This window comes from Onychomys torridus, chromosome 1 (genome assembly GCF_903995425.1).
Source record: "Onychomys torridus chromosome 1, mOncTor1.1, whole genome shotgun sequence".
Lineage (NCBI taxonomy): Eukaryota > Metazoa > Chordata > Mammalia > Rodentia > Cricetidae > Onychomys > Onychomys torridus.
Window position 1 is genome coordinate 105,913,317 of NC_050443.1, and position 22,169 is coordinate 105,935,485.

Here is a 22,169-nt window from a genome sequence, read left to right on the forward strand (position 1 = left end):
CCTATTTCAGGGAAATGAGTGTCAGATGGCACCTTTGGGTGGTGACCTTAATGGTTGGGGTCAGGAAACGGGGTTGCTAGGAAGAGCAGGCCACGCTGTCCCAGAGGAAGGCCAGACAGGGCTGGGTGCTTGCAAAGCCTCCGCCCTCTTGCTTTGCCTCGCTCATAGGCTTTGCCTCGCTCATAGGCTTTGCCTCCCTACTTCTCTATTTTTACTCCTCCTGGTCTGGGTGGCTTCCTCAGTATCTGTGCGGTGCCTGCCACCCTCAGTTCATAGGTCTCCCAGGGTCTTGTTTCTTTCAGCCATGACTTTTAAAGTTCTTCTGGTGACAGGTATGTCTGGGTCTTGGGGGAGCCTCAGGGTGGGGAGGAGGGGTTAGGGGGTCTCCAGGGTGGGGAGGAGGGATTAGGGGGCCTCCAGGGTGGGGAAGAGGATTAGGGGTGTCTCCAGGATGGGAAGGAGGGATTGGGGGTCTCCAGGATTAGGGTGTCTCCAGGATGGGGAGGAGGGATCAGGGGATCTCCAGGATGGGGAGGAGGGATCAGGGTGTCTCCAGGATGGGGAGGAGGGATCAGGGGGTCCCCAGGATGGGGAGGAGGGGATCTTTCAAGTGCACAAGTCGGGAGAAAGGGCAGAGCATAGGAAGGAGTTAGGTGGGGAAAGGCAAAGGGCTTTAGGGAAGGATACATGATTTGAGAGAATTAGAGTGGAGGTGGTCACTTTGTTATAGAGGGACTAAATCCATTGACTCTGCAAGACTGTCTGTCATGACGAGGCAACTGAGGCACAGAGAGATGAGGGACAGCACCAGGCAGCGCAGCAGGTGTGGCCTCTGCTTCCAAGAGTATTCCTCCTGTGATCCACCCACTCAGCCCTCGGTTTCTAGTCAGCAATGACCTAGTGGCAATGTTTGCTGCCAGCTGCCAGCTGAGTCAAAAATCGGTTTGAGGTCCTTTCCTTTCATGTCTGTCTTGATGGGAGTGAGTCAGGAAGGGGAAGAGCTGCTTGAGACCTACAGAGGAAGGAACATTTCTAACCAAGGCCTTTGACTGTTGTGTAAATCATCGTGGTTGTGACAGCGGGGAAGAGGCCTTTGTGGGCTTAGAGAGGGACTGGTTTGTCCCTGCAGGCTCTTATAGACCCTTGAGCTGTGAGTCAGCACCTTTGGCCTACGGGTGAAATGTAGCTGTCACCTGTTTTGAAAAGGACCACTTATCATCCATAGCTGACAGAGGACACTAACTTTACTCCTAGTTAAGTGAAATGCCACTCCTCAAGGATCTCATTCATCTCATGAGTAACCCTGTATCACAGAATTGTGATAACTGACTACAGTTTGAATTCCCTTGATGAAACATTGGTGGATCTGAGGCCTGGGGCTTGCCTAGTTGTATGAAGCCTTAGATTTGATCCCCAGGACCACTGGACCATGGTGGTGCCCACCTGTAATTCTAGCAGTGGGAGGTGGAGGCAGGAGGATCCGGGGCTCAAGATGATCTTCAGCTACAGAAGGCATTTGGGGCCAGCCAGGCTGTGTGAGACCCTGTCCCCAGAAGCTTTCCTCCATGGTCTTACCATGTGGTCCTGACTGGTCTGAAACTCACTACTGAGACTAAGCTGGGCTCAAACTTGGGGCATGGCTGTTGCCTCTGCTCCTCCTCTCCCAGTGCTGGGTTCCGCTGAACTGTCTGGTCCTCTGTAGAAAAAGAGAATGGACTGTGGTGTGGTGGCCCAGCCCTGCACCCCTTGCACCCCCAGCATTTGGGAAGTGGAGAGGAGGTAGGAGGATCTGGAGGTCTAGGCCATCCAGAGTTACACTGTAGTGTTCTAGGTCAGGTAATATACAACTCTGTCTCAAAAACCAAACAGACAAGTTGCACCACTTTGTGGACCCCGGCCCCTGACTGTCGGAGTTTCAGTGAATGGGGTCAGGAAAGGTCACAAGTGGAAAGGTGTGCTGTTCTCTTAACCATGCTGGTTCCTTTGCATTGACTTCCTGTTGTCTTTCCAGCTCTAGCCTTATGTCAAGGATTCAATCTGGACACTGAAAATCCCATGACCTTCAAAGAGAATGCAAGAGGCTTTGGGCAGAGTGTGGTCCAGCTTGGTGACTCTCGGTAAATGCCTGGGGGTGGGGGCAGCTCCCGTCTCGGTGCTTCTCTGAAAGCTAGGGGGAAAAAGGAATTTCCTTATTAAGGTTTCTTCCTTTCCCTATTTCCGCCCGTCCCTCCGTCCGTCCCTCCCTCCCCATCCCTCTCTCCCTCTCCCCTTCTCTCTCTTTTCTTTGCTAGTGATGGAATCCAAGGTTTGCTACCACTAAGCTACACCCCCTGGCCCTCTTGGCTGATTTTTTTTTCCAAATCTGTAATGAGGTTTCAGGGCTCCAAATTCACAAGATCCAAGAAAGTTGAGAGAAAAATGTGTTTTTTACTCTCTGCCCTCTTCCTAGGAGGGATCCTGACAATTGGCTTCTTGTGGTTCTTCAGGAGAGATTTTTATCTGTCTATCTACCTCTTAACTGCTGCCCACCTCCCCGACCCTCAAGCTGTGGCATGAGCTTTGTTCAAGCTATGACCTACTTGAACATATATGGTAATAACGTACGGTTATTACCATAAATACTTCTAAGATGTGTGTGTGTGTGTGTGTGTGTGTGTGTGTGTGTGTGTGTGTGTGTATGCATTCTTGTGCAGAAGTCAGAATTGCTTGTGGCGGTTGGCGTCTCCATGTGGGCCCTGAGGAGGAACTTAGCTCATAGGTTTCACAGCAAGTGCCCTTCTCATTGAACCATCTCTCTGCTATGAAAATAAACCTTATCCCGCTCACTTGCTATCACAGAATAAAGAGAAATGATAAGGGGCTATGGTCTATTAAGTCTAAAACATTTACCTTCAGAGGAATATTTACCAGGATTCATTATGAAAAAAATCTTTTCAGAGTGAAAAAGTGTTAGTGCCTGCAGCTGCAGAGGCTGAGTCCTATGAGCAACAGTACTGTCATGTCCAGAGAGCAGATTCCCATTGCCTCTAGCGGTCATCATCTTTCCACTTCCTGTTCTGTAATGATTCCTGAGCCTTGAGAGGAAGTATGTGGTATATCTATCTCGTTTAGAGCTGGGCACTGCCACTCTCTTATTCTCTGGTATGGAACAGCTGTGAGTCCTTGTCATCTACTTAAAAGGAAGCTTCTCTAACGAGCATTGAGAAATGCACTGATGCACGGGTGTAACGTTAAGAACTTAGAAAGAAGTTTAATTCTGTGCCCACTTAGTAGACTAATAGTAGGTAGTTCTCCCCTTGGGCCTGTGGCTTTCCTAGCTACAGTAGTCTCGACCCAGTTAACAGTATCAGACATGAATTTGTCTTGAGGAGCAGAACTTTAATGCAAGCAGAAAGTGGTGGTTACCCCCATCTTAAGTTTCTACTGCTCTGATAAGACATCATGGCCTAAAGGAACTTGGGGAGGCAAGGGTTTATTTGGCTTACAAAGCCCGGATCACAGTCCACTGAGGGGAGCCAAGGCAGGAGTCTAGAGACTGGAACTTAGAGCCAGGAACTGAAGCAGAAGCTCTGGAGGAATATTGCCTATTGGCTTACTTAGCCTGCTTTCTTATGCAACTCAGAGCCACCTGCTCAGGGGTAGCATTGCTCACATGTCTCACATCAAGCCACCAGTCAAGAAAATGCCCTTCTAGGTCAATTGGATGGAGCAACTCCTTCATTGAGATTACCCTTTCCCATGTGTGTCTAGGTTGACAGAAGTTGACAGAAACACACTCCCATAACACTCACGCCACCATTACACCAGCACACACTTGGATATCTTGCCAGGCCAGTCCCTATTGTAACCAAAAGGTCCACAGCTGTGTAAAGCATTTGATTACTTTTCTCTGCTGGTAATATGTGTAGAGCTTTCCAGCACCATGGCAGCTGGCCAGTAGGGATGAAGTTTCCAGCTTGGTACCACTTGATTTCTCCATATTCTATGACTCAAGAATGCATTGTCTTAAGCAATGAGTCATTGCCATCAAACTCTGGAGGGTAGCCAAAAGCAATGGCAACAGCCTGTAATATTTAGGGAGGAAGTCTATGGGATCCCACTGACCAACAACTCAAAATGAGGCTCTTCATAGCTGGGATTTTTATTTGACAGCTCATGGTATCCTCATTATAGGGTAACACCATATAAATTGTGTGTGTATGTATGTATGTGCATGTGTATATACACACATACGGGTGATGTACATATTTTAGGAAGTTTCTATAGTTGTTGGTTTTGCTTTTTTTTTTTTTTTTAGGTTTTTATTGTTAGTTATCCCTCCCCACACCCATCCCTCTCTTAGCCTCCTGTTCCCTTCCCTTCCTTCTCTCTCCACATCACCTTCATTCTGTGCCTTCTCCCTTGAACGTCCCCCCTCCAATGATCCATTTTTATTTTCCTGACTTCTACTGCTACTCCAGTTTAAACACACATACACACAGATTCAAAGGCGGCACCCGCATATGAACGAGAATATGTGGCATTTGTCATTCTGGGTTGCCTCACCCAGAATGATTATTTCTACTCCACCCATTTCCCTGCAAATTTCATTTTTCTTCATAACGGAGTCATGGCGCACTGTGTATATGTACGTACCACGTTTTCATTATCCATCAGTTGAGGGACACCTCGGCTGTTTCCATTTCCTGGCTATTGTGAATACAGCAGCCATGGACGAGCAGAAAATGGAGCCGTTGAGTGTATGCCCAGACATGGTATAGCTGGGTCTCGTGGTGGATCTAATTTGACCTTTTTGAGGAACCGCCACACTAATTTCCAGAGTGGCTGCACCAGTTTACACGCCCACCACTGATTCATGTCAGCATCTGTTGTAATTTTAAAAAAATCTTAGTCATTCTGACTGGGGTAAGATGACATCTCAAAGTAGTTTTAATTTGTGTTTCCCTGATATATAAAGATGATGAACATTAAAAAATTATTTTTTTCTTAAAAGATTTTATTTATTTTTAACTGTGAGAGTTTGAGTATAATCTGTTCACAATGTACATGCAGTGCCTGAAGAGGCCAGAAGAGGGCAGCAGATCACTTGGAACCGGAGTCATAGATGCTATCGGTCTTTTTGATAGCTCCTGGTGTCTGGGAGAGGAATTGCCTCCCTCATTATAGGGTAACTCCTTATAAATTTCATATATATATATTAAATTAAAAAATTATATGCGTGTATCTGTGTGGGAGTGTATGCGTGAGTTTCATACACAGAAATATATAAATGTATGTATGTGTGTACACATACATACGATGTATATATTTTAGGAAGCATCTAGAGTAGTTGGTTTCCATACTGCTTTCTTCTTTTGTTTTGTTTTGTTTTTCAAGACAGTGTTTCTCTGCATTGCCCTGGCTGTCCTGGAACTCTCTCTGTAGTCCAGGCTGGCCTTGAACTCAGAGATCCACCTGCCCCTGCCTCCCAAGTGCTGGGATTAAAGGTGTGCGCCACCACTACCACCACCTCTGCCCGGCTCTTTCTATTTTTCTTGTTAGTTATCCCTCTCTGTACTTACCCCTCTCTTAGCCCTTCCTGACCCATTATCCCCTGCTGTGTGGGTACTGGGAACTGAAGCTGGGTCCTGTGGAAGAGCAGCCACTGCTCTTAGCTGCTGAACCATCTCTCTAGTCCCCTTATTTTTTAAAAGATGACTATTATTGTTGTTGTTGTTATTATTGTTATTATTGTGTATGGTGGATAGAAGAAAGGAGTGGGCAGGGGGATCTGGTGCCTCCAATCTCCTCCAACACTAAACTCACGTGCACATACCCCCACACAGGGATACGAACACACATATGATTAAAAATCACTCTTAGCTTGGTGTGAGACCCTGTCTCAAAAACAAACAAACAAACAAACAAGAGAGAGAGAGAGAGAGAGAGAGAGAGAGAGAGAGAGAGAGAGAGAGAGAATGACAGAGAGCTGTCATGACAGGATGGTGGGGGAGGCCCAGAGGAAAGCTGTGAGAAATCCCAGAAACCAAAGAAAAATGCTCAACTTTTCTATTTTTTCAGGGGATGAAGGGAAGTTTTGCCGCACATGATTTAGTGTGGGGTGGTATATGTGATGAGCAGAATGGGGTGCCAGGCAATGGATAGGTCGTAGATTAGTTCTAAGACCACAGGCACAGCTTCAGGGGGATGTGGCCTGGTTTCTTTAGGCTGTGAGATCTGGCCTCCTAGAGAGATCAGGTACAAGACCACAATCTAATAGTATATGCATGTACAGTGTGTGTGTGTGTGTGTGTGTGTGTGTGTGTGTGTGTGTGATGGCATGCATATGCTAGTCAGAGGACAATCTTTGGGAGTCGGTTCTCTCCTTCCATCATGGGTCCCAGGGATTGAACTCGGGTCATCAAGCTGTGTGGCAAGCACCTTTGCCCCCTGGAGCCATCTCACCAGCTGATTTTCTCCTTTATGAGAGGTCCTTCTGTTGTGGGACCTTTTTCTGGAGAGATGTGAACAAACACATAAGTTCTCTGCAGATAGGGCATCAGCAGCAGACTAAAGAAGACTCTATCCAGTCTACCAGTTCTGTGAGCCAATGTCTACCTGGAGTTGCTTCTATAGTGTGGATAAAGGGTTACCTGCAGGAGCAGAAACAGCTTACAAAAGAACCTTTCTCCCAGCCAACCGTTAACAGCCTCGGGAGCCCTCCCCTCCCCTCCAGATGGACCGTTGATGGATCGATCTCATTCCTGTCTGTTTCGGGTCATAACAGCGACTGGGAGTTCGAGGTGGCAGTGGCCCTCTGGGCCGAGTCCTTGTTCCACAGCAATCTCCTCGTCCTTTGGTGCTCTTCTTCTCTATCCCCGTTTTCTGCTCTTCCCCTCTCAGGTTTGTAGGAACTGACAGACCAGAGGAAGGTGACCTGGGGCGTAAATTCGAGTCTCCCCTTCCCAGTTTGTCCCAATTTATCTCTTGACTTTGCTTGTAATCATTGATCATAGTTGTACATTTACTTAAAATGGTTATGTGGTTGAAATACCCATTTTTTATTGTCTGAGCATTTCTTATGTGTTTATAATTTATTTTGAGCAAACCTCCGTCTCCACCCCTAGCCCATTCTCCTCTATCACCCTTTCCATCCTAACTTCACACGATTGTTCTTTAAAGCCATTTTTAAAAATTCAGAGTTTTGTGTCATTCTTAGAAAGAACCTTCCCATTCTAGGATTTACATTGTTTTCACTGCTATTTCCCCCTTCTGTTTATGGGAGTTCAGGAAGCTCACTTCCCTCTGGAAGGGAGGACTGCTTCTGTACATTCAGACTGTTCTTTATTACCCCGCTTTCTGCAGAGTGGTTGTTGCGGCCCCCCAGGAGGCAAAGGATGTTAACCAAACAGGTGTCCTCTACCAATGTGACTACAGCACCAGGGTGTGTGAGCCCATTTCCCTGAAAGGTGAGTCTCGGCTCTCCCTCTGGCCCCTGATGGGAGTCGACCTGTGAACACACCTGCTTTGCCAGGCACTCCTGTAACCTGTTCATCTCTGCTGGGCAGAGAGCACCTGGCTTCCTAGCCTCTCCCTTGTCTATGGATCCCTCAGACAACTTGCGATGCTCCTTTTTCATAGTCTACCCCGTGGGTCTCCCAGGCTGAAGTGACTCTTTGCAGCTCTTTTGTTAAAATAGTTCATATTGAAATATTCAAGCCGGGCGGTGGTGGCGCACGCCTTTAATCCCAGCACTCGGGAGGCAGAGGCAGGTGGATCTCTGTGAGTTCAAGGCCAGCCTGGTCTACAAAGCGAGTTCCAGGAAAGGCGCAAAGCTACACAGAGAAACCCTGTCTTGAAAAACCAAAAAAAAAAAAAAAGAAATGTTTTGTATGCGTGTGGTGCATGCACATGTGCCTGCAGGTACATGTGCTCTGTGCGCCACCTGTGGAGGTCACAGTCAACATCAGGTGTTGTTCTTGACTGCATGCTACCTTGTTTATTTTGAGTCAAGAACTCATCGGTTTGCCTAGGTTGTCTGGGCAATGAATTTCTCTCTCTTTTTTAAAAAATTTATTTTTATGTTACGTGTATGAATATTCGCCTCCATATATGTGTATGTACCATATGCATGTCTGGTGCCCAGGGAGGTCACAAGAGAGTGTCAGATCCCCTGGAACCAGAGTTACAGACAGTTGTGAGCTGCTATGTAGGTTCTGGTAACCAAACCTAGGTCCTAGAAGAGCAAACAGCACCCTTGACTGCTGAGCCACCTGGTCAATGATTTTCAAGGCTGCTTCTGCCTCCACCCCTCTAGCGCTGGGGTTCCAGATGAGTGTGATCTCACCCACTTTATTACGTGGGTTCTGGGGACCCAAACTCAGGCCCTCAAGCTTTCATGATAGTGACTTTACTGACTGAGCCGTCTCTCCTGTCCCAGATAGACATAAATAGTATATGTTATATCACATGAGAGAATTATCTCCCTTTTCCTGTCCCCCTCTCCCTCTCTCTTCCCCTCCCCCCACCTCTCTGCAAGGTCTCTGCTACCCAAGCTGGCCTCGAACTTGCTATGTAGCTACCAACAGCCTTAAACTCCTGATCCTCTTGCTTCACTCCCAAGTATTGGCATCACCACACATGGCCTCAAGCTTTGTGCATGCTGGGCCACGCTCTACCAACGGGGCTACACCCTTATTCCTGAAACTGGGCTTCATTATCACAGTGTCTTTTTTTATCCTTTATTTTATTTTGTATGAAAATGACATCATTTCATTATTCTTTGTGGCTGGATGCGACGCTGTTGTGTAGACTGCATTTTCTCCCTCCAGTCATCCATTGACTGGCTTCTGTGCTTGGCTATTGTGAGCAAGACAGTGAACACGGGTATGTGTATCTCTCACATCACTGTTTCATTGTGGCAAGCTTCTTTGTCGGCCACCAGCTCACAAATAATGACACGGAAACTTGTTATTAATTATGAAAGCTTGGCCTTTAGCTTAGGCTTTTCTCAACTAGCTCTTTTAACTTAATGTTTATATTAATCTATGTTCTACCTCTCTTCCACCGTGTACCTTCTGTTTCCTCTTCGGATCTCTCTGGCGGCTCTGCCTGTCTTCTTCCCAGAGCTCTCTCTGCCCAGGAGTCCCACCTATACCTCCTGCCTAGCTATTGGCCCTTCAGCTCTTCTTTACACCAGTCACAGCGATACATCTTCACACAGCACACACACCCCCCCCACGACATTTCACATCTCTTCTGTGTGTGTGTGTGTCTTCTCAGTACCCCCAGAGGCTGTGAATATGTCCTTGGGTCTGTCCCTGGCTGCCACTCCAGACCCCTCCCAGCTGCTGGTGAGTTACCCTGGACCAGAAGAGGGCTCTGAGGGGAGAAGTGGGAGGCCTGGGGATGTTGAGGTGGAGGGCTGTGGAGGGTGGAGGTTCTGTGATGGTGGGCCAGGGGGCAGGGGCGGCCCCTTGACTGGCACTCTGCCCCTCAGGCCTGCGGCCCCACTGTGCACCAGGACTGCAAGGAGAACACGTACGCGAGCGGACTGTGCTTCCTGTTTGGCTCCAACCTGCTGAGACCACCCCAGCAGTTCCCACAGGCTCTCAGAGGTAGGCCATTTTTGGCAGAGACTTGAGGATGGGAGGCAGGGCTGAGAATTGTTTTCAGACTGTTTTAGAATTAACAGCTCATTACCTCTGCCATATTCTAGTCCTTTGAAGTAACTTAAAAAAAAAATCCAGCTCTGCTAGGTGCAATGGTCTACACCTGTGATCCTAACACCTGTGATCCTAACGCACGGGAGAAGGAAGAATGAGGGTCAGATGTTCAAGGTCATCTTCAGCTATATAGTGAGTCTGAGGTAGCCTGGCCTACAGGAGACTCTGTCTCAAATGACGAAACAAAACTAACAGTGCTTCTCATACTCAGGAGGGTGGCTGTCTTAGAACTGCTTTGATGAGCCACTGCTACCAAGGCAACTCTTATAAAAGGAAGCATTTGACTGAGGGCTGGCTTACAGTTTCAGAGGGTCAGTCCATTACCATCATGACAGGGAGCATGGCAGCATGCAGGCACACATGGCGCTGGAGAAGTCGCTGAGAACTACATCCTGATCTGCTAGCTGAGAGAGAGACTCAGGGCTTGGTATGGGCTTTTAAAATCTCCAAGCCCACCCCCAGTGACACACTTCCCCTAACAAGGCCACACTTCCTAATCCTCTCAAATAATGCCACTCCCTGGTGACCAAGCATTCAATCCGTGAGCCTATGGGGGCCTTTCTCATTCTCCACCACAGGGACTATTCAGTTATACTGTTGTCAGTGACTTCCTAATAGAGGCCTGTTTCCTGGGCATTTGTTGATTGAGAACGAAACTGAGGGGTTGAATAATCATTTCAAGCTGCTTTCCCATAGTGCCTGGCAGCTCCAAGCTGATTATAAAACAGTCATTTTTCTTCTAAGTTTCTTCTTCTTCTTCTTCTTCTTCTTCTTCTTCTTCTTCTTCTTCTTCTTCTTCGAGACAAGGTCTCTCTACATACCCCTGGCTGTCCTGGAACTCACTATATAGGCCAGGCTATTCTCACAGAGATCCACCTGCCTCTGCCTCCTAAGTGCAGGGATTAAAGGTGTGTGCCACCATGCCCACTTTTTTAAAAAGCATTTGTTTTATATTTGTGTGTGTGTGTGTGTGTGTGTGTGTGTGTGTGTCTGTGTGTGAATGTACGTACATGGATGTATGGGGGCCCATGGAGTCCAGAAGAGGGGATCAGAACCCTGAAGCTGGAGTTTCATGTGGTTGTGAACCTCCCGATGTCGGTGCTGGGAAACAATTCAGGTTTTCTGAAAGAGCAGCACATTTTCTCACCTCCTGAGCTGTCTCTCCAGCCCTTGTTGGTTTGTTTTTAGTGTTTGGTGGTTTTTAGTCTGCATTTGCTTAAGAGCCATCTTAACATTCCCCCCAGGAGTCCCCTGGATGTTCACTCCAGAGTGTTCTTTCAGGTGTCCTCTCTAGAGCTGGCTTTAGCTTTTTTTTTTTTTTTTTTTTTTTTAAATTGTGCTAACTTTTTCTTTCTTCTTCAATCATGACAGATAGTTTTGCTGGGTATATTAGCCTGGGTTTTTCAGAACTTCAAATGCATTACTCCAAGCCCTTCTGGATTTTAGAAAACCAGTTGTTATTTTGATGGGCCTTCCCTCTGAGCGCATCAGCCTTTCTTGTAGTTTTTCTGTGTGTTTAGTGGTTTTAACTCTAACATAACGTGAGGAGTTTCCTTAATGACCTGCCTATTTGGTGTTCTGTATGCCTCTTGCCCGTGAATGGAATCTCTATCCCTAGATTTGGGAAATTTTCTTTGATGACTTTATTAAAACTATATTTCTATGCCCTTGGAATAGAATTTTTCTCCTTCTATGTTCATAGTCATAGATTTAGTCTTTCCATGGTGTTTAAAATATTTTATATATTCTGCCTATATGTTTTAAAAATTTATTGGTTTTGAATGAATGACCTAATTACACTACTTTTTCTTCAAACCTTGATACTCTGTGAAATATAATCCATTGTACTGGTGAGGTTTTCTACTGAGGTGGGTTTTGTTTTTTTTGTTTTGTTTTTTTTTGAAATTTTTATTTAATAATCATTTATTTGTTTTTATTTAGCATTTCTTTTTTGAATTATATTTCCATTCTAGAATTAATTTCCTTATTTCATTCAACTGTTCGTGCCCTCTTTGAAATCATTCAGGAGTTTATCCATGTTGCCTTTGAGATCCATGAACATATTTGTGATCATTTTTCAAATCTTTGTTTACAGTTTCATCAAAGTGACTCTCATCAGAGGCCATCACTATTTGGTGTAGCTGGCTTTTTCTTTTGGGCCACCAACCAGCTCCCAAATTGTGACATGGAGACTTGTTATTAGTTATGAATGCTTGGCCTTATCTTAGCTCTTGTTTTAATCTGTTTCTCTTCATCTATGTTTTGCCTCGGGACTTTTTACATTTCTTTCCTTCTGTATGTCCTACTATCCTGCATCCTCTGTGTCTGACTGGCTGGCGGCCTCCAGCCTGGCTCCAAGTCTCTCTCTCTCTCTCTCTCTTTCTCTCTCTCTCTCTCCCTCTCCCCCTCCCTCCCTCATTCTCTCTTGTTTCTTGAGCCTGGATTCCTTCTCCTACTTATTCTCTCTGCCTGCCAGTTCCTGCCTATCTCTCTCTTGCCTAGCTATTGGTCATTCAGCTTTTTACTAGACCAGTCAGGTGCCTTAGGCAGGCAAGGTGAAACAGCAACACATCTGTATATAATTAAATAAATGCAGCATAAACAAACGTAACACATCTTTACACAGTTGAAGTAACATTCTGCAACAGTGCCCTCTGACCTTAGGAGTCAGAATTTGTGCAGCCTGCAGGCCTCACAGTACTGGTGTTACAAGACTTAGCTTGTGCCCCAGCTAGCCAGGTTCATCCACCTGTCTTCCATAAGCCAATTAAAACTGCTGAATTAATAGTGAAAAGTAGAAAAAGAAAATTTATTCAATATGGCCACATTGTGGAAGAGGGAGAAAGATTCAGTGACCCCTCCCCCAGTCTGTCTTAGGGGGTCATAAGGATAGGGTTCAAATAGAAAGTATGAGCTGGGTATAACTAAGGTCTGGCCAGGGCGTGGTCCCTGCCCACCATTGTCACGCTTACCGCTCTGTCCAGAGCCAAGTTCCTCCCCCAGCAGACAATCCTCTGGCTGCCCTAGTGACAATTTCTAATTTCTTTGGATTTATCTTTTCAATAGTTTGACAATCAAAAATGGGAGTACAGCACTTCTTTAGCCAACAGGCCAGCTATCCTGAGGTTTCATGTGGCCTTTAACATGAGGAACCTGAGTCCACGTAGTACATGGGCACTGGGTGCCAAGTGTGGGTTACTGATGATAGCAGCCAGCATCTGCAGGGTGTGCAGGTGCAAGGGTGTGGGGAGGCAGAGTTGGCATGACCTCTGATCTCAGGAGCTGGAGTCCTCATGGTGTGTGGCCGCTGGATGCTGAGTGTGGGGTTTTGCACAGTCTGTGGCCTCAGAAGCAGGTGCACAGATCCCCTGCATGCATCCTGTCCTTAGTGTGGGGACTCAGAGGGCTTTGGACCTCAGGACCCAGCATCCACAGTGTGCATGGGGAGTGAGGTGCTGGGTGCCTGGGGTGGGGTGTTGGTGGCTCTGGCTTCCAAATTCAGTATGCAGGGGGTGTCCTGGCAGCTATTTTAAGCAGGGGATCCCTTCAGTGACAGTCTCTGGTCAGCCTTTCAAGTGAATTTTCATTTTGCAAGTTGGAGTCTTTGATGGGTGGGTCTTGCCTTCTGGACACCCTTCCTATTGTCCCAGTGCAGACCAAGAGGATTTTCTTTACTGGTGTTCTCTCTTTAAAGAACGATGCACCCTGTCTCTGTCTGTGTCTGTGTGGTGTGTGATATATGTGTGTAAGCGATGTGTGCGTGCCATGGTGCACATGTGGAAATTAGACAACTGGTGGGGTTTGGTTCTCTCTGATCATGTGAGTTCCAGGGACCTGTCTTTACGCTTGGCAGCAAGCGCCTCCCCTGCTGAGCTGTCTCACTGATTCACTGCGTTTTTCTCTTTAACAATCACAGTGGCTTTCTCAGCATTCTCCTTTCCGGTCATTCTAAATGTATTCTTGCTTCTCCCTGCTCCCTGTCCCACAGGCTCGTGGCTGTATTGCCATGTGAAATGCACCTGGCCCGACTTCAGGTCTTCATAGTCTCAACACCGGTTAAAGTCTTCCAAAACCCAAGACAGTCTCCTAACTGTGACTTCCTGTAAGATTAAAAAAAGAAAGTGACATACTTCCAACATACAGAGTCACAGAATACAGGTTACCTTTCCCAAATGAAGCAATGAGGGCATTGTGAGCAAATACTGGCTCAAAGCCAGACTGGACCCCATAAGGGCAAACACCAAATCCTGCAGCTCCATGTCCATATTCGAAGGGCTTGGATGATCCGCCCCTCGGGCTTTGCTACTGGCTGAACACATCCCCGTGTTAGCCTGGTTCCACTCCCTGTATGCAGCTTTCCCTGACAGATGTCTCATGGCCCAGGCATTTCCAACATCCTGGGGGCCTCACTGCAACCCAAGCTCCACTTTCAGAATGTCACAGAATGGCTTCTGGGGTGTTTGTGTAGAGACTCCCCTGCCACATGCTGCTGGCCTTGGCTGCTCTCTTCAACATCAGATGTAGAATCCATGACCCCTTTTCTGCATCCTTCATGCCTCTAATGCCACCACTATCTGGATGCCACAGTCTGCCAGCTTGAGCTAGACCCTCATTCCTTGATCACATTAACAGCAGCTTTTTGCTCAGTTGCTTTCTCTTTCACAAGCTGGAAACTTAGCTGGGTGGGGTCTGGCCCTGAGAACTCTCTGCCTTTCTTTCCAGTGTGGAGCAGGCCTGTCTTTAAAACGGTGCCAAACTCCCTAAAAATTACAGCCTTCCTTGCAGGACAAGCCTTGACTATAACTTCACACTTCCTAGTGTTCCTTTACTCTTCAGACTATACATTTTTTTAAAAGATTTATTTATTTATTATGTACACAGAAGAGGGCGCCAGATCTCATTACACATGGTTGTGAGCCACCATGTGGTAGCTGGGAATTGAACTCAGTTCCTCTGGAAGAGTAGTCAGTGCTCTTAACCTCTGAGCCATCTCTGCAGCCCCCCAGACTATACATTTGGTATTTCTTTCTATCCTACGTGTCCTTTTTCACTGTAGACCTGCATAAACATTATCAGTAATAACCATTCAACATTATGGCTTGAAATTTCCTTCACCAAAGAAACTAGTCCATTACTTTTTGTTTCAGGCAAGTTCTTTTTTTAAATTTATTTTTATTTTATGTGCATTGGTATTTTGCCTGCATGTATGCCTTTGTGAGGGTGTCAGCTCCCCTGGAACTGGAGTTACAGACAGTTGTGAGCACCATGTAGTTGCTGGGAATTGAATCTGGGTACTGTAGTTAGAGTTTTTGTCCACAGTCAGGACAAATCTCTCTTACCCGCCAGTCCCACAGTCACTCAGACCCAACCAAGTAAGCACACAGAAACTTACATTGTTTAGAAACTGTATGGCCATGGCAGGCTTCTTGTTATCTACCTTTTCTATCTTAAATTAACCCATTTCTGTTAGTCTATACTTTGCCACATGGCTTGTGGCTTACCAGTGTCTTTACATGTTGCTTCTCATGGCAGTGGCTGGCAGTGTTTCTCTCCAGCCTTCTACTTCCCAGAATTCTCTTCTCTCTTGTCCCGCCTATACTTCCTGCCTGGCCACTGGCCAATCAGAACTTTATTTACACAGAGCGATATCCACAGTAGGGTACCCTGGAGAGCATTCAATGGTCTTAACCACTGAGCTGTTTCCAGCCCCTCAGGCAACTTCTTAAGACAAGGGCATGCTCTATCCCAGTTGCTAATATTGTTTCCCTCTGAAATCTCTTGAGCTGGGCCTTCACAGTCCACATTTCTCTTACTCAGTTCTACTGTCTTCCAAACTCCTACTAGAACGGCCCTTAAATCTCTGTTTATAGAACTCAATCGATTTTTCTAGTTCAGAGTTCCCAGGTCTTCCACATCCCTCCAAACACCCAAATGGTCAGCTTCATCACAGCAACACCCCGTTCTGGAGACCACCTTCTATATCAGTTACTTCTCTGTTGCTGTGATAAAACACCGTGACCAAGGCAGCTTGCAGAAAGAGGTTTTTGTTTGGGCTTGGGTTCCAGGGGATATAAGTTAGCCAATGACAGGAATATGGTGGCAGGAGCAGGAAGCTGAGAGAGCATCGCGTCCTCAAGCAGGAGGACACTGGAAGCGGAGTGAGGCTATGAGCCCTCAAGGCCAGTGATGTACCTTTCTCCAGCAGGGACACGTCTCCCAAAGCTTCCCAAAGAGTGCCACTAGCTGAGATGGAGTGTTCAAATGCTGAGACTAGGGGCTGGGGCTATTTCTCATTTAAACTATCACACAGGATGAGTGGGGGCCCTTCTCCTTAGCCCTGGCCTAGCCTCCAACACTCTCTCTATTCTAAATTCTGCCACTGGTTTTCCAGGACCCATAGTTCGATGCCCTAGGCCTCTCTCCCGGTACCTCCATGACTCTCTAAGTGCCTTTCTATCCAGCTATCCCTCTTTCTTCCTTCCTTCCTTCCTTCCTTCCTTCCTTCCTTCCTTCCTTCCTCTCTCTCTCTCTCTCTCTCTTTCTGTCTCTCTTTCTTTCCTTCTCTCTCTCTTTCTCTGTCCCTCTCTCCCCCTCTCTCCTTCCCTCCCTTCATGCTCTTCTTCTTTTTCTTCTCCTACTCCTCTTCATCCTCCTTTTCCAGACAAGGTCTTATGTGTATCTCTGCCTGGCCTAGAACTAACAAAGCACTTCCTCTGCTTCTCAAGTGTAAGACAAATAGTTAAATGGTCTTATTGATAAAAAAAAAAAATTCCATAGCCAGATATTGGGATAAAAACTGAGAGATCAGAAAAGCAGAAAGAAGCCAGCCACGTTCTTACCACTTGGAAATCCTCAGCCAAAGAGAGCTACTTTCTTTATACCCACACCTATATGCCTTTCTGTTCTGCATCTAACTTCCTCTCTCCACCCAGCTACATCACTTCCTGTCTGTCTGTACAGACCTCCAGTCCTCTATGGTTAGTGCTGGGATTAAAGGCGTGAGTGACCATGCCTCACTCTGTTCCCCAGTGTGGCCTTGAACTCACAGAGATCCAGATGGATCTCTCCCTCCTGAATGCTAGGTTAAAAGGTGTGTGCTATCATGGTCTGACTTCTATGTTTAATATAGTGGAAGGCTTTTTCCTCTGATCCTCAGATAAGCTTTATTAGGGTGCACAATATATTGGGGAGCACAATATATCACCACACCCAAGTGCTAGGATTCAAGGCCTCCAGCTCAAACAACTTCTTTTAAGACCATTTGGGAACTATAGCTCACTTGCCTTGGACAGCATTCAATCCTCCCAGATCCCAAATAAATACAAGGAGACTTATTCTTACTTATGAGTGCCTGGCCTTAGCTTAGCTTGTTTCTAGCCAACTTTCCTTAATGTAAGTCATCCCATCTACCTTTTGCCTCTGGGCTTTTACCTTTCCCTGTTTCTGTATATCTTTTTTTTCCTTCTTACTCTGTGGCTTGCTATGTAGCTGGGTGGCTGGCCCCTGATGTCCTCCTCCTTCTTCTTTTCTCATTCCTTCTTCCTCTTTGATCTTTTTCTCTCATTTATTCTCTCTGCCTGCCAGCCCTGCCTATCCTCTCTCCTGCCCATCTATTGGCTGTTCAGCTCTTTATTAGACCAATAAGGTGTTTTAGGCAGACAAAGTAACACAGCTTTGCAGAGTTAAACAAATGCAACATGAAAGAATGCAACGCATCTTTGCATCATTAAACAAATGTTGCACAGCATAAATGAATGTAACACATCCCAAACTAATATTCCACAACAACAAGGTCTCAACTCTACTCTCTCTTCACCAGGGCTCTGATGATTCAGCTTAGCCATGCCTAGGTGTTACCCTGACCAAACCCTACTTAAACTCTTTTGGTTGAATGTACATGTCTATTTCCCACCTACCTGGCCAGCCTTCTATTTCTGGCACTGGATGGCTGCTGCTACTGCTGCATCACAACCCAAATATGCAGTGGTGTTGGCTGCTTTTTCTTTTGCATGTTGGAAAAGCATTCATTTAGAGACATTTTGGTGGTGCTTTGGGTATGACTTTTGCTTCTGACTGTGCCTCTGTCTTTAGACCTTGAGCATCAGAGGACGTGAATTCCAGTGTCCGTCCTGGACTTGTGCCTTTGCCTATTCTGGGAAGGGTCAGTGGGATGGCTACTGTGGAGGTTTGAACGAAGATGGCCCCTATAGGCTTCATATATTCATATATTTGAATGTTTGGTTCCCAGCTGGAGGACTGTTTAAGAGTGTGGCCTTTCTAGAGTGGGTATGTCGCTGGGGGTGGGTTTTGAGGTTTCAAAAGCCCATTCCAGGTCCAGTCTTATTTTCTCTCTGCCTGCTGCCTTCAGAATAGGATGTAAGTGCTTAGCTACTGCTCAAGTGCCATGCCTGCCTGCCATGCCTGCCTGCCTGCCTGCAGGCTATGATAGTAATGGCAAACTCCCAGTTTAAAACATTTTCTTTTTAAAACTGACTTGGCTGTGGTGTCCCCTCACAGCAATGGTATACTAACCAAGACCTCTCCCCAGTAGCATGACCCCAAAGAGTATATTTGTAGCTAGATGACGAGTAGCTAAATCCCAGTGGTAGGAAGGTACCATGATCACCATCCCTGGAATAGGACATGCATTATAGCAATGTCTATGGTTCCAAAATATCGTGGTGTTGTGGGAGCAGATGCAGTGTTGGCTTTTCTGGGGGAGCATGGCCATGCGGATCATAGGCAGCTCCCTCAGCTGGGTTTAGTGCCTGTGAAGGCTGCAGAGATCCCTAATGGTGAGGACGGTAGATATTTAAGGTGGTCAGAGCTGTCGGTATTTTCTCGCATAGCTTCCTCTCCCCTGAGGGAGAAGCCTCTATTGATTTTGTGCTGATCTTGGCTTTGGAGGCCAGTCATCTATCTTTTGTGGCCAGCCTGGGTTTCTGTGCTCTTTAGGGACACCGCTACTCCCTTGATGCGGTCTGGCTCACTCCTTAGTTATTTTCGCACAAATTCAATCAGTTTTTGTTGTGCTGGCCACCAAGGGCTTCTGGTAAGTAAGCCATCTCGCTGATGTCTAAGACATCTGTCCATATTTTATTTTCCTTGGTGCAAATTCAGATTTTTTTACCCCCCCCCTTATTGTCCAACTGAGAGCTGACATCCAAAGATGACGTTTCTAATTACTTGACTAATTTCTATTCTTTTTTCCTCTTGCCTAGAATGTCCTCGGCAGGAGAGTGACATTGCCTTCTTGATTGATGGCTCTGGCAGCATCAACCCCAGAGACTTTCAGAAGATGAAGGAGTTTGTCTCAACTGTGATGGAACAGTTCATAAAGTCTAAAACCTTGGTGAGGGCTGACAAATTCATGACAACCAGTCTGTTGGATGGACACAAACGTGGGGTTGGACGGTAGCGTTACCTCATCACGCTCTTCTCTCCTGTACTGGCTGTCATCTTAGCGTTCTTTGGCTCCTTTCGAGAAGGTGGCCCTCATTAATCGATAGGGGATGAAACCCACGTGTCAGTCTTGCTGAGCTCTAGTACTGTCAAAACGATGTGTACATTCCTTGTGTGTGTGTGGGTGGGTGGGTGGGAGGATGGGCACTGTCTCCGGAGTAACGCCAGGCGCTCTGTTCCTAGTTCTCCTTGATGCAGTACTCTGATAGCTTCCAGACTCACTTCAACTTCAACGATTTCAAGAAAAAACCTAACCCAAGGTCACATGTGAGCGGCATACAACAGCTGACCGGAAGGACAAAAACTGCTACAGGCATCCGCAGAGTCGTGTGAGTCGCCATCTTTGCTTCTGGGAGATGGAGTCAACGGTACAGTCAGGCAGACGGGGTCAGAAGCTGCTCAGAAGCTGCTCAGACGGGGGACGGGTGAAGCGTTTTCCAGAGGGCAAAACTATTTGAAGAATGTTCATGGAAACACAGGCTGCAGTTAAAACTAACATTTTAAAGAGGCAGCATAAACATGGCAGGAAAGATGGGTTGAATCTATTCTGGGTATGTGGCCTCGGGCAGAGTGCTTGCCTAATCTAATGGAAGACCCTGGGATGGACTCCTAACACCGTAAGAAAAAACCAAAACCAAAACCAAAACAAAACAAAAACCAAAACCACACCAAAAAACAAAAAGACAAAATAAAAATACGTTAAATCCATGTATTCACCAAATGCAACTTTCTAGTCAATGTGGCTCCATGGCAGGTTTTAAGCAGGAGGGAGGTATTATGTATTTTTTGTTTTTAAGATGGCTCTGCTGCTGGTTTGTGTACAGAGGGGAGTGTGGGGTTGGACAGAGAGTAAGAAGATGAGGTGCAGGGGACATAGGTCAGTTAATAAAGGGCTTGCAATGTAAACCTTAGACCCGAGTTCCATCCCCAGAACCCATTTAGAAAAGCCAGACTCAGTGGCAATTCACTTGGAATCCTAGTGCCAGGGAGGGAGGCACAGAAAGGAGGATCCCTGGAACTCGAAGTGCCAGGACAGTGAGAGACCCTGCCTCAAAACAAGGTGGACAGCTGTTGTTGTTTGTTTTACTGCTCTCTACTTTTTGGTGGTGGGGGAGTCTTCTACCTAGCTCCCCAAAGAATCACACACAGAGTCTTATTCCTACTTATAAATGCCTGGCCTTAGCTTGGCTTATTTCTAGCCAGCTTTTTTTTTTTTTTAACTTAAATCATCCCATTTACCTTTTGCCTCTGGGCTTTTACCTTTCCCTGTTTCTGTATATCTTTTCTTTCCTTCTTACTCTGTGGCTTGCTGTGTAGCTGGGTGGCTGGCCCCTGATGTCCTCCTCCTTCTTTTCTCATCCTTTTTTTCTCTTTGCTCTTTTTCTTCTACTTATTCTCTCTGCCTGGCAGCCCCACTTATCCTTTCTCCTGCCCATCTATTGGCCATTCAGCTCTTTATTAGATCAATCAGGTGTTTTAGACAGGCACAGTAACATAGTTTCACAGAGTTAAACAAATGCAACATAAAAGAATGCAATACATCTTTGCATTATTAAACAAATATTCCACAGCATAAACAAATGTAACACATCTTGAATTAGTATTCCACAAGAGACAGTTGCTGAGGTATGATATTTTGCCCCCATCTCACGTTCTCCCCACAACACATGTGCAGGAAAGTGAACTAGAAAGCTTGGACAGTATTCTGGGTAAGATTTAATGATGGATCAAGGAGATTTTATTTCTTTACATTTTTTTCCTATATTTATCAGTAATGAGGAGCTTGCATGTGGTGGTGCATAACTGTTATTCAGGGAATAGAGTCAGGGGGATCACCAATTTGAGACCCAGCCAAACTCTGTGTTCAAAACATAAAAACAAAACCAGTCAAACTCAGGAGACAGCTCCACCTAGACAGACAGAGCTCAGCTGTATCTGTGACTGGGACTTCACTGCTATTTCATGCTGGATGATAACAACATCTCTGTCTCTTTGTGTTTCTACCATTCTCTTCTCTGTACAGAAGAGAACTGTTTCAGAAAACTAGTGGGGCCCGGGAGAATGCTGTGAAGATCCTAGTTGTCATCACAGATGGAGAAAAATTCGGAGATTCCTTGAATTATGAGGATGTCATCCCTGAGGCAGACAGAGCAGGGATCATTCGCTATGTCATTGGGGTAGGAAATGTAGATATTGGGCCTGGTACTTCTCTGGAGATTGTCTACTGATGTGTCCTGTCTTCAGTTTGCAAATATTGATAAAATTAAAAGGAGGCAAAGGCCTTTGCTGGGCCATGCACACTGCTAGCACATATCTACACCACAATAATGCTGTATATATAACAAATGATCCCAAATTCAGTGGCTCAACACTTTTGGTTGTGAGCCTAGCCTTTAATGGCTGGGCCATCTCTCCAGCCCTCAGCAGCTTAATATAAGTCAGCTTGTAATTTGGCCGGATTGTTTTCCTGGTCTCAGCAAGGCTCACATATCTGTCGTTAGCTGCAGGCTGGTGGGCAGATTTGCTGACCTTGCCTTTGCTCGATTCATTTCTGGATGACAGTCATGTTTGTCTGCTGGGCAGATGCACTTGCTGGGGACAAGTTGGTCATTTGGCTCTACTACTCACTGGTTCTCATTCTCTGGTGGCCCCCTCCAGGGATGCTCTTATGAGAAAGGCAGAAGAGAAAGGAAGCAGATGTTGCAGGTGCTTTTGACTGGTTTCTGTCAGCATCACATTTGGTACCAGTCATGGGCTGATGCAGAGACAGTGAGCTGGGCAGGATTGCCCAGGAGTGGGTGGGTGTGGCAGAATTTGGGGAAGGGGCTTGGATACAGAAAGAGGGAAAGTGTGAGGGTCCCAGTGCCACCGCACTTGTGAGCCACCTTGTGTGACATTGAAAAAGGTATACATTCATGTAAGAGTTCTTACATGTGGAGGTATCTTTGTGGATTTCTGGGACCTTTCTAGCACTTTGCTTCTTCCACACATAGACTGTGAACC

The 22,169-nt window shown here is 46.2% G+C and overlaps 1 protein-coding gene across 1 annotated transcript in view; it reads left to right on the forward strand.

Moving 5' to 3' along the window:
• Nucleotides 1–231: 231 nt before the first annotated feature.
• Nucleotides 232–22,169, forward strand: part of Itgam (integrin subunit alpha M) — a 54,492-nt gene continuing 32,554 nt past the window's right edge. Inside the window, exons 1-8 of the mRNA XM_036194415.1 lie at nucleotides 232–332; nucleotides 2,012–2,117; nucleotides 7,345–7,448; nucleotides 9,262–9,332; nucleotides 9,479–9,596; nucleotides 18,926–19,056; nucleotides 19,350–19,495; nucleotides 21,190–21,343. Of these exons, the coding sequence (XP_036050308.1) occupies nucleotides 305–332; nucleotides 2,012–2,117; nucleotides 7,345–7,448; nucleotides 9,262–9,332; nucleotides 9,479–9,596; nucleotides 18,926–19,056; nucleotides 19,350–19,495; nucleotides 21,190–21,343 (858 nt within the window). The 5' untranslated portion in view covers nucleotides 232–304. The remainder of the gene's footprint in view (nucleotides 333–2,011; nucleotides 2,118–7,344; nucleotides 7,449–9,261; nucleotides 9,333–9,478; nucleotides 9,597–18,925; nucleotides 19,057–19,349; nucleotides 19,496–21,189; nucleotides 21,344–22,169) is intronic.